Source organism: Aythya fuligula, chromosome 7 (genome assembly GCF_009819795.1).
Source record: "Aythya fuligula isolate bAytFul2 chromosome 7, bAytFul2.pri, whole genome shotgun sequence".
NCBI lineage: Eukaryota > Metazoa > Chordata > Aves > Anseriformes > Anatidae > Aythya > Aythya fuligula.
The window spans coordinates 30,086,938-30,100,330 of record NC_045565.1 but is presented as its reverse complement, the minus strand read 5'-3'; the positions used below and the strand labels follow the sequence as shown (position 1 = coordinate 30,100,330).

General features: G+C 34.6%; 1 protein-coding gene across 2 annotated transcripts in view; it reads right to left on the bottom strand.

Moving 5' to 3' along the window:
* Nucleotides 1–8,643: 8,643 nt before the first annotated feature.
* Nucleotides 8,644–13,393, bottom strand: part of ATRNL1 (attractin like 1) — a 491,394-nt gene continuing 486,644 nt past the window's right edge. For both annotated transcript variants that reach the window (XM_032190850.1, XM_032190852.1), the window contains one exon: nt 8,644–11,940. In XM_032190850.1, coding sequence (XP_032046741.1) covers nt 11,816–11,940 — 125 coding nt within the window. In that variant the 3' untranslated portion in view covers nt 8,644–11,815. The remainder of the gene's footprint in view (nt 11,941–13,393) is intronic.

Sequence of the window (13,393 nt, the reverse complement as noted above, 5' to 3'; positions counted from 1 at the left end):
ACATTATCATATGTTTTTGCTTGAACAGTGTAAAGATCATTCAAAACAGATACAATTGCAAATCTGGAAAGATCACACTTACGTGGAGCCCTGACAATGTGATCTCATCAAGCTAGAACTTGAAATTGCAAGTGTCACTTCAGATAAGATCAGAGAATGCTTCCTGTCCCAATGATGTGACATTATCAGGTTTGAGACTATAGCAAAGGCACATGCACATTTTTGTGAACTAACAAGGCAGATTGAGAACACGCTGGTTGGCAGGATATTTTAGATCCTTAGATTGCCTTGAGCTGGGCATAATTACAGCTCCATTTTTTATTTATTTATTTTTATTTTTTTTTTTTTCCACATGGGAGAGCCATCTCTAAGAGTAAAAGAGGAGGGTACTTACTGAAGAAAAAATGTTGATCTTTTAATTAACAGGTTCAAGCATCAGTGTATGGACAGCTTTTGAGTGGGGAAAAAGCCATATTCTATAAGAAACTCTTAAACAGCTGTGCTTCCATTTGTACAGAAATCATTTAACATATAGATTTCTGCTCTTTCAGTGTTGGCATATTTATGCTTGCTTAGAGAAAACTATATAAAATTGAGAATTTACTACCACTACATTACATGAAACTCATCCTTACGTTAGGTCATTAGGAATTTATCAGCATTTTTTTCCTGTCAATTTGGACTCCTGAACTACAAAGTAAACACAATGGTTCACAGTCCTAAAGAAAGGGCAAGGGGCATAAAGCCAATTAGATTTTTTGGCTCTACCTCATTTTGGCATTGTTCAGAGTACACAGCACTTCTCAAGGAAGCAATTCAGAACTAGAAGTTAGGTACCTGCCCAAAACAGAATTCGTGCATTCAAAGCAGTACTTGGGAAGATGCTGGTGGTCATGTGAGAACCTGCAATATGAGAATGTTTTTCCTACCACAAAAAACCTCAAAGTCATGAAATACTCCTCCTTCTGATCTGGCAATTCCTTAGCACCTACAATTTGCCTTTAATTGAACAGGTGCGTATACAAGAATATCTATTTATGTTTTTTACTTAGATGTCCTTCATGGCTTTAGCACTCTCAGGTGGCCGAAGACCTCTGAAGCCAAGGCTTGTGAGCACACCCTCGCTGTTGAAACCATGGGAGCAGAAAGTGCACATCGGTAGTTTTTGCATAATGGAAGACATGAAGGCTATTGCAGTAAAGCAGCTGGGGGAGGCAGAACCATGAAGTGCTTTTGCCTCAATGTTATAAATAAATGTACTTAGAAGTAAAATATTGTTTTATCAGACATACACATGCGCTACTCGGAAACCATGTTGTTTCATGTAGCATGGGGCTGCAGCATCTGAAATACTAATTCCATGCACAGAGGAATGCAGAAGTTCACTTTGCCCAATATATTTTATAAAAAAATAACATTTAAATGGAGAGTACTCTATCCTCAAAAAACAGCATTCCAACCCCCCCCCCCCCAATGACTCTTCTGAAAGAACAAAAAAAATGCCAGCTTCCTATACTATGTTTGACAAAACATGAAATTATAACAGTGCATAACTAAGAACCTGTGGTGAATGTTTTGTAGGAGCATAGCTCTTCGAGTTCCTTGTTTTTGCACAAATGTTCACACCAGCTAGAGGAAAAATATACCACATGTTCTTTATCTTAACAAACTTCCTTGCATTGATTAACGCACTGTTTTATGAGACCTGAAAGAACAAAGTTAAATGAACAAGAAGTGAAAACTTATGATGGATGTGTCCCTCACAGCATTTAGATCTTTTCCACTTGATTAAAAATTCCTAGTTCCTCTTCACTGAATTGTTTAGTTTTTTAGCAGTCTCTGTCCTGATTAAAACAAATTAGCATCAAAGATCCCCAGTTGAATGAGGAATCATTAATTGAGAAACATGCAATGCTCCTTAATTACCTTAGAACAGTCAGAGAACAAATAATCTTAGGTTTCAAAGGGGTTTGCATGCACTGTGTACCGTGGGCTTATTCTCCGTGTCTGTTGGAATAAAAGTAGACTTGCCTATACCGTTGAGGGATATCAGTACAAGCTTCAGTAAACACATTGTAGATTGTTTATCTAAAGTGAAAAAAAAAAAAAAAAAAAGCAATGGCTGACTAGAAGAGAGAGACGTTTCATTTTATTATGTTGATCATAGCTTTCAATTTGCTTTGCATATGCCAACATTGACTGCGAAAGAATGAAAGCTGTTCTTTATTGATAAAAATTTAAATATTTCTGAGTACAACACTTCAGCTTTAGAAGCACCTAACAAAATGTCAGCTACCTAGGAACAGAGAGTAACTGTGCAGCTTGGAATAGGAGACAAAAGGCAGCAAACTTTCACGAAACTTGGCTCAAAAGGAAACCAAGGAGTATATACTATTCCTTGGTGGTATGCTCTTTATTACAGAGTTCTTCCAACAGTTGGGTTTTTTAGGCTATGATTCAGATTCCACAGGTCAGCACAGTTACTGTTAGCCTTCAGAGAAGAAGGAATAACTGACTTTTTTAAGGGCACAATATACTTAACTAACATGGATATCTTTACATTTGCTTTGCCAGCTCATAGAAGAAATTCTGCAGAAAAAAATGTCACTTGATAACACCAAGTGTATTCCTGGAGAAGGTTTGTTGGATTGATATGGTTTTGTCACTAAGGCTAATCCAGCAAGTGTTGCTAATTTAGACACTGGACAGCAAAATTAAATGCTATTCAGAACTACCTGAACTACTTGGGAAAGAGCTAGCTTGTACCAGTGCCAGTATCCTGTGCTCTCTCAGTGAGCTAATTAGCTCTGCAGAGAAGTAAGCTATTAGCAGTGACGCAGCACAGTGCTGATGCAGCTATGCCCTTCTGGTACCAAGATGTAACACACCTAGAGTTAGGCAGAGGGCTCTGCACCATAATACATTATCCTATGTAGGAGTATCCTTACAATCTTTACATACAAAACTCCTGATGCAATTTTACACAGTGCATGTAGTGCTCATAAAATGTTCCAAATGATTATAAAAAACACCACTGTTATACTTTTTTAAAGAGTTTCCACACCACAAGGAAGTTTTGGGCTTGCTCCCAGTTCCTATAAATCTGTGCCATTCCTCTGCTGCCAATGAAGTTCTGCTGACATATCTCAAAAAGGTGATCCATTAAAGGATTTGACCTAAATCTTATGTTCTGGCCTTAGTACTCTGGAATCTGAAGGACAAGGATTTACTTTGTTTGATCCTTTTTCATTTCATAGCCATTAATTTCTATCCCAAACTGGAAGCGAGAATATTTCATCAGGGCTCATTCGTCTCCTAGATAACTAAAGATGGCCTTACTGTGCAGAGAGGAATTAATGACCTGATGAACTAAGAAACCTCAGCAGAGATGTTGGCTTTCTATCCCCATGGCTACTTCATTGTTCAGAGGCTGGGGGGAATGGGAGAGGTGTGGCAGAAGTGGTCTGCCACCATTTCACTCTATGAAACACCATGGCTGTGCTATGTTTGAAGATAACTCGCCAGATTGAACATCCCCTGTTTGGGCTGTTGTGAAACACTTTGTTTCTGAATCAGGGTTAGCTGCTGAACTGCCCAGCTCCAATATGCCTGGGGCAACCAAGCCACACAGAGAGCCGTAATTCTGGCTGCCTGACACAGCTGAGCATGGTTTTCAGGTTCAAGTATTGAACACAGATGTCTGAATTATGTCCAAGTCCCTTATGGTTATTTATGTCAAAATCCAGAGATAGACTACTCAGTTAGAACAGCAACAATGTGAATAAGAGAGAGCTTTTCCTAGGTAGAAACAATTCTGTTAGGAGCCCAGCTTGCAAAAGGTGTGAAAGTAACTTAAGTTAGAGTCTGATATTCTTCAGGAAATAATCTACATTTCTGCATATTCACTGTAATGGTGCCAATAATAGCAACATCTCTCTTCCTTTACTTGATCCACTCGTAAAGAAAAATCCTCTTTAAGTTAGAGACTATATACAAGAGCCAACAGAGTTCCAAAGTACTCCTTCTGGGCTGGTAATTTTTAAAACAAATGCAGCTTGTTGTAACAGATCCTTGAGTAAAGACAGGGTAAATCAAAAATTCTCAATGTTTCAATTTTGAGCTACCATTGAGACACATAATTTTAAAAGCACCTTTCAAAAATGAATTTATAAAATACACTAAAAATCAGTGGCTTAGTGGTGAAGAGAGCATAAAGCTGTATGCTTTCCATTTGACAATACAGGGAGAGGCACAGTGGAAGGCAAACCATATAAAATGGTGTCAAGTTAAAAACAGATGAGAACATCTATACAGCTATCTGATTAATTTACTTAAAATATTTTGTTTTCTTAAAAGATGTCCCTCCCGCACAAAACAACTCCCAGATCTACTGTACTATAGAAATGTAGCAATGGTTTAGCACACCTGCTCACGTTAGGAGGTTCCTGAATCCTGATCTGTGTCAGATTACGTTATTAATGCTTGCATTTGAAGGCTTTTTCTTCTCAAAAGAGCTCAGAAGCTTGGGAAACACTTGAATAAGTAATGGAGAAAGATAAAATAGTAGATGTCTAAGGAAAGGATGGAATCTGAGGACATGGAATGTTTTGAGGGCATACAGTCCAAAATAATCCAAAATGTAACGTGGGGGAATGGGAACAATCAAAGAGTCAATTTGAACATATGCTACAAATAAAATTACAAAGTCTGAGAGGTTCAGGAATCAATGAGTAGCAGGAAAGGACAGGTTTGAAGCTTTTGAAGATATCTATATAAAGTGAACAGGTGATGCTGATACTAAGTGTAAGATGATGGAGATGTGGTAAGAGAACTGCTGAAGAAACTAAAAGCACTAATTCTAAGAACAGAGACAGCAGTAGTTGGAAAGGAATCAGGATCAGCATGTGGCAAGGACTGCATGTCTTCAGAACCTGGATTGGATTCACAATGAGATTGCATCAAAAGAAGATGCCAACCAAATAAGCCAAAGACTGATTTGAAAGGCATGGTGGAAAGGATGGAGCAGAGAAGGAATATTAATGGCTGAGATCACTGATAAGAAAATCTGAATTTAGAGGAAAGGGCATAAATTTCTTGAAAACCTGTTGAACAATTAAAATATTTTATTTTCAACAAAGAAAGTTAGAGGGATGGACCTGAGCTGTTTGTGGAAGTCAGTTCTGAAGAGATTCAAGAATTGCTTTGGGAATAGCTCTATGCCATGTGTTTCCATGGTTGCCATTAAGGTATTAAAAACAGGAGGAGATAAATAAAGACTGTGCAGAGTAATTTTATTGGTTTCATAGATCTGAAAATGTTTCAGAGCATTGGAATGTGGTTTTCATAAATAGAATGTAAAACCTGGTGTGGTGCCTTTCTTAAATTCTATAAAGCTCTCTCAGAAGACTTTTTTTTTTTTTTTTAATTTAACAAAAAAGGTACATTTTTTTAATTTAACAAAGAAGGAACAGTTCAGCAACACCAATGGGGATTCTGGAAGAGGGTTCTATCAAATATTAAATATTTTCATGAGATATTTGATAAGACTATAAGACTACGATCAGAATGAATACACATAACTAAAAGATTTTAAAGAAATCTTATCTATCATAGCCTTTCAACTACACTGGGAGGATTTATAACTTCATAAAAAATTTTTAGAAATGCACATTCACTATTTCCAATGAGGAAGATGGAACATGAAGAGTGCAAAATCTCTGGCCCATTTATTATAAATAAGGGATTAAAGCATGGAAATGCATTATGCCCAGTGCTCTTCAGCATGGTTAAAATGGTACAATCGCTAACATTTTCAGACTATAATGAACATCAAAATAGTGGAGCACCTTTGAGAGCTTATGTCCTGGGCAACTGTGAATGAATCAGGAGGTGTTGTACAAAGACTACATACTTAAAGTAGAAAAATGGAGAATAAGGTAAAAATCAATCATCTGAGAAAGCTGAATAACCAAAGATAGTAAGCCAAGTAGTTTAGTAAATAGCACAAATTTACCAACAATTTACCAACAAAGGGAAAGTGACCTCAACAGTATGAACAGCCAGAAAATGTTTTTGTTTTTTGTTTTCCTCCACATTAATTATGCTTCAAGTTTGGGTGTAGAAAACTATAACATCTAGTACTATTAAATAAAGCTGATACTAAATAACATAATAACAAAAATACACTCAGTGCTCATAGTGCCTGTTTGCCTGTTATTTTTAGAGCACTAAAGAGCACCAAGTACTCTCTAAACATTAATTAATTAATCTTCAATATTCCCATGTCGTTAGTAAAGTTAATTTTGTCATTCCCAAGTATTTAGTTAGGAAACCTGAAGCAGGAAAAATTATTTTCTAAATTCCAATGTTCTATTTAGTAGCAAAAACAAAATCATCTACATTAATATGTTTAGAAAGATTTTTATACCTGACCATTTGTCTTTCTGTGCTGTGGGGAGGAGAGAAGAGAGGACTTACAGGAAAAATAACATATTTCCTTACTGAGAGAAAGCATTCTGATGCAGACAATTTGGGTAGAGCTCTGTCAAAAAAATATCCATGGTAATAATCCTAATAAGCATTATTTTTTTATAACTATGGTTGTGGTTTTTTTTTTTTTTAAGTATATTTTATAATCAAATATATTTAAAGAGTTTTAAGTCATCACATGGGAAAAATAATTTGTTCTTCATGTTAACCACTAAAAATAGTGCAATAACAATGATTTTTGGCAAATACCTGTAAAGTAATGTTTAACAAGAAACTCAGATCTTCGGTAGAATAAGATGGTCAAATATCTTCTAGAGGTGTGCTTGAAGAGTTCCATGTCATTTTTTTCTTGCTTCTTGTCTAACAAAAACTCTGTCAGAAAAAAGCCTTTGCTAAAATTGCACAACAGCTAAGCAATGTTTTGGTGATAACATCCCCCAAATAGAAAGGTAAACAGTTATTGTTAAATAAGTAACAATTTTCTCAAACTCCAAATTCGTATAAGCTTACTGTAATAACTCTGGCCTTAATTTATCGTTGAAAAGCTGTTATAGAAAAATAGACTGAAAAATAAATACATGTGCCACACTCAGTCTTGGAGTCCCTGAAAATACTAACAGCAAATTGATAACCCTATGAAGCATTACCTATGGAGTACTTTAAACCAAGTTCTGTATCATCTCTCATAAGGATAAATACATTTGAGGCTTCATTTCTGCAAAAATGACCGCTAGCATACACACAAAGAGTCACTGATTCAGTTAAAGTCTTCAGACCATTTGATACAATACGTGAGAATAAGAGGAAACCAAGAAAATGTTCTGATTTAGATCAGCTGTGAAACTGATTGTGTAACTCCATAAAGAAATGCTTCCTGTGTGTTTTAAAGACTTTTTTCCCTCTCTTTGTTCATCATTTACAACCTTGCTTTCTTATTTTAGAAGAAGAAACTTTTGAATATTTCAGAAGTGGTGCAAAGAATTTTTTTTTTACCTAAACATGACTGAGCTTCAAATAGCACGACTGAAGAAATATTGGCAAATTAAAGCCTAGGGTAATAATAGTCCCCTTTTGACTTCACAGTGAATTTCAAGGGGCCACTAGAATTTCAAATAAATACACAAATGTTGATTTTCAACATCAGAAATATCTGTAGCTATGTGGCTACACATGTAATATAGAAATATAAGTATGGATTTTGAAAGTGAAATAACATTAAATACAGAGAACATGAAACAAGATATGGCTCTGATTTATTCAAGCCCAGATTCTGCAAGACTGCTTTTGAGAGATTTGTTCTCTGTGTTTAACAAGCAAGCATAGCTGAAGCCAATATGGGAAGTTGCGGGTACCTGTAAGGCAATGGGAATTTTGCTATTGTTATCAGAGGAACTATATTTATTAGAAGCATGTAAAATATCACTAAGTAGTTCATACTTTACTTTAGAAACTACCTGACAAGAGAATCAGTAAATTACAGCTTTAACTCTGCACTTTAAACACTGAAAAACTATTTTATTGATTTTTTTTTTCAGCAATGTCAAGAATTCTAGATAGGACAACATTGCATTAGAAAAGAGAGAGATTGTTAATTACCTTTAACAGAGAATTTTCTTTTACTTTTTTTTTTTTAATGGTAATATAATTAGATACATAATGATTTTATAATTAAATTTATACTATGAAAGTTATTATGCATGAAGACTGAATGCCAGTTAAAGTGATCTCAAACTAAAATTCTTACCATCGGGATTCCATCTCTCTGCATGAGATTACTTAGAAAACAATTATTTCTGCAGATTTTACACATAGTAAATGCAAAGTCTCAATGTGAATTTGTCCAAAAGATTCTGGCTTGGGAAGATCGGAGGGGATTTTAAAGAGAGAAGTCAACTATGAAAACTTTTAAATCAGATTAATCTGAATATTCCCAATTAATGGTATCTTCATGCATTAATATATCTAGAATTTAGCTTTTTAGATTTATTTTTAATAGGGGTACCATACAAATAACCTTTTACTTATTTATTTATTTTATGTATAGGTGCATTAACATTCCATTACATTTCAAGGGAATGTAATGAATGAAGGAAGTATTCTAGTGTGTTATTTATATGTGCACAAATTTTATTTAAGTAGTTTCAGGACTTTTTATAAATATACATGTACAGAGAAGAAATGAAAGACTGATAAGCCCATGCTACCATGGACAGTCTATTTTGAACAGTAATTTTGAACAGTCATAGCTGCTGAATTTCCCTCAGCAGAATCAATGGGCTGAGAGGGCTGGGGGTGGAATCCTGACAATCAAAACTTCACTATGGGCTTACTTTCCAGAACAGCATTTAGTCATGTATTTTTGCCCAACATAAATCACACTAGGGTTAAAACAGGCCATTCAACATTTTCTGACTCTAAGAAAGAGTTCAAATGTTAATCTTGGAAAGCAGGGTTTAACAAAATTGGCTTTCTCATGAAGCAGTCATAATATGATAGTTGATAAAACATCTCATCTGATGTACAGAGGTCATTATTAAAAAGCTAGGACTTGCCAATCACTGACATAATGTTGCTACCACACATATCATACTATTCTTATACCTTTAAAATAGAAAGTGGTAACAGTTACTCTGAAGCTTTGGTTTGAAGTCTGTTGGCAATCTTCTGGTATTTAGGTTTGGCCATTATATAACTATTTCTCTCCATTTATTTTATTATTATATGTGTTTACTAATTTGCATGCAATTATTAGGGACCCTGGGAGAAGAAAGATACATTAAGAAAAAACATTCTCAGAGTGAATGAAAATGCTGAATGATCCCATAACAAACATGCTTTTCTTATACAAGAAAGTAACATTCTTTACTGTTAACATAATAAAATATTTGCCCATCTCCAATGTTGCAATAAAATATTTTAATCCCTTTTAAATTCATATCTGCTTTTCAAGTAATTGTAAAACTCCAGTTGAGATACAGAAAAGTAATCCTTTGTGAGTACAGTCAGAACTGCTCTACAAGAATACATGGTCTTTCTGTGCACAGGGTTTCCAGTACACTCAAAAAACACACACTGTATATTTCTTATGTAAAATGTTTAGGTTGAGGATAATACAGAGCTTGGACAATATTCCAGACAAGTGGTTCTTTCCTTTTCTTAAATGTATGTATCCTATAAACCAGTTCTACTGGCTTATATTCATTTGAACAGATCAACTTGAAAACCAACAGAAAGGGTTGTTTAAAAAAGACCTTTTTTTTTTCACTGTATTAAATAGCACTGATTGAAAGTTCCCAATAGGAGCTTTAAGAAGGAGTTTTTGAAATTTTAAGATATAAGAGATTGAGGTCAGAATAGGCAATAAAAGTCACAAGATTGTGATGTCATTATTTTAGGATAATAATCTTATTTTAAGATATGAAAATATTGAAGCAATCATGCCAGCATAAGAAATAATTATATCATAATTCATAAGTGCATAATTTATCAAAACAATAGAGCAGTCATGGTTAGATGCAACCTAATATTTCTGTATAAGATATAACTACACACTGTACAATCGTTCCTTTTTATAGTTATTTTTACACTTAGTCCTCACCCAAATTAATTTAGCTGAGTACTTCAAGGTATGAATGGCATTACGAAATAAACACAACTCACAACAGGGCTTTATTACTGCTACTGCACCACCATGGCATGCAAGTAACTATGTAGTCAACTATAAACAGTAAAATGTCATCGTTTTCCTGAAATAAAAAGAACATGAAAAATACAGATATAGTAGTAAACATCAATTATCTTTTTATATCTTTCATATTTACCAAAAGTCTATCATTACACGAGGAATTTATACCTCTGTATCAGTCTCCTGTACTAGCATGGTGGCAAATTTGTAGCTGAGAAACTACACTTTCAACAAGCTCATACAAAACTACTTTTTTCATATTATAATGCTGTCAACGTGTAATGCATAAATTAGAACATGACACGTTTGCTACCTACCCCTAGCATACTCTTACTTTTTTGTATATTTGTGAATTTTGAGCAAATAAAAAGCCTGAGGGTCATTAAAGCTGTTTGCTAGGTTATTTGTGGTGGTGACCTAGCCCCCAAAAGGCTAATGTCCAGTGAAAAGGAAACTCTTTTGTCTGCATGTTGTTGCTGAGTACTGATTGTGTGAGGATCCATACTGGATGTTGAATTTCAGAACCACTGTTGAAAGCAACTTGAATTTATAAATACTTATTTAATTTTTGGTTTGCAGGGTTGCTTTGATAGTGATGCTGAGATGAAATTTTGCAGCTGGGAGATCAACACCATCAGAAAACCATACTTTACTGTTAAACAAGGGTCAAAGTGCTGACTGGGATTCATTTCTTCTGTTTGAAGGTCAGAATAATTTGTAGATACTAGAAATTTCGGTATTGAAATGGGAGCAGATATATTGTAGGGTAACAGCAAGTTAGACTTGCAATCTTGGAGACTGTCTTGGAAAAAATGCCAAACTTGATCACAAAAGAAACTTTCTCATGCTCAATCAATTTTGCTAATGAATTGCCTGGCATGGAAGTCTCACATGAGCTGTTTGTAAAATATCTCAGTCCGAATTCTGAAAAGAGTATTAGGAATAGAAACATGAAAGCCCAACCATCACTCTGTAGCAACACAGATTACATTTCTGAACCTTTTGCAAGTTTAAAAAAAAAAATAAATTTGAAATAATTTTTTTTTTTTTTTTTTAAATAGAATTTTCCTTTAAATATTACTTGTGGTATTCTCAGATTCTACCTATGCTAAACTCAAAAGTTGCCTACCTATTTTGGGCAATGGTAAAAAAACACCAAAATCCAAATGATCCTCTGTAGTTCCTGCTTACTTGAAAGACATCTTAATTCTGATTACAAGGAAAGAACTTTACAATTCTCATTGTTACATTAAGCAATACAAAAATGTCCTTTAGTTTCCTGGAATTTGCTTAATTTTCAATTATACAATTTCCTTCTACATTACAAAACAACATACATTTTTCCTAGTTCTGCTGAAGGATTTTCCCTGCTCTGATTTGTTCAGGATTAAGAATGCTAGGTATTTTATTTAATCTATTGTTGATATCAGAATCCACTCTTTTCATTAAAGCTCATCAAATATACCTACCATAAGTCTGTTCTGCTTTGGGGTATAGTAGGCCGTGTGACTAACAGAGCACAGTACCTTATATGTTCATTCATAGATTTGCCTCCATAAAAACTGAGGCTGTAGTATAGCTTTCAATGGAAGCCATTTAAAAAGAAAACATTACAGAATATACAATTGAAGTTGTTGGATCTCAGACACAAGTTCCTTGACGTGTTGAAAGATGATGTTTTCGATTTCTGACTCCTGAACTCTTATCTTTACAATCCGCAGGTTTTTGTTGTGAAATGTCTATCAGTGCACTTGCAATTGCAAGACCTGTAAGATAAATAAAGGGAAAACAGAATTTAATGCCCAGCTTTCCTGAGAAGACTTCCAAAGCAGTGTGGTGGTACCTTTCATGCAGTTTTTATACTTTCACAGAAGAGATCAGCTTTAATTTAGAGGTAGGTAACCAAGTTCTCTCTTTCTGAAATGATACCTGCTAACAATGAAGAAACAGGAAGAAAGTGCAGTTAGTAGACTAGACTGGGAATCAGGAGAGCCATGTTCTGTGTAAGTTTCCTATGGATTCGTTGCGTGATCTCAGCTTCACCTTTCCTTATCACCATTTTCTTGGTTATGTGGACCAGAAGCGATCTGACATGGATTTTCTCTTAATAAATGTTTATGCACTGCATTTAGAAATAGATGAAGCTAGCATATCAGAAAGTAAGGGCAAAATGTAGACCATAGTTAGGACACAACTGTACCCCTGAATATTTTCCTTTTCAATATATGTGCTTTCCTGTCCCGAGAGGTTATTATTTACCATGAATAAAAACATATGAAAATATACTTCCAGAATGCATAGACTTATGAACAGACAGTGAAACATGATGATGTTGAACTGTATTAATTCTAAATGTGGTCAACTCACACAAACTCTTCCAAACTGTGGTTAAATTGTCAATATTTCACAACCTGTTATAAACTTAACACAGCATTACAAAGGGCGTAGACAGGCATGCCTAGGAAATGAGTAGTTTAAGAATTTACTATCATTTTATTGTTACTGAAATGTTTAATCAATGGTAGTTTTGTTTGTTTGTTTGTTTGTTTTTAATTCACACAGGTGATATTTCAATTAAATGGATTAGGACTATTCACATCATTCATGTGTTATACTCCACCACGGCCACAATAAAACAGTTATATTTGCAAAAGTACATTTAAATATGCGCATAATATAGGCCAAGATTGTGCTGCTTCTCATACTCCCCAGTACATCACAGTCTCTCAAGTATCCTGAAGAATTTATGCAATTGCAAATGGTAACACTATATTCTTTACTTCACAAAAATGTTGCAACAATTAACTAATGTGCATACAGCTTTTTGAACATTCATAGCACTACAATGTAAAATGCTAAGTACAATAATCATTGCTGCATTTCAGGATATGTAAGAGCCAAGATTAATTAAGTCTTTTTTCTCACATACACATACATTTCCTGGCATGAGCCAGTGATGCTTTAAATTGGACTTTGATAGATGAAATTTTTGAAATCTTCAAGGCACCTTTATCAGCTGTATCTGGTAATAGAAAATTCAAAGATAAAATCAAAACAATGCTTGCTTACACATGATCCTGGTTTTAACAACTAGGCTTAGAGAGTATGCTAAATGGAATGAATATTATTAGAAAAACAGACTTTCAATTTTTTTATAAGATAATTTAAAATGTGCTTGGATGCATGATGCTAGCCTCACTTTACATAACAATTAACAAA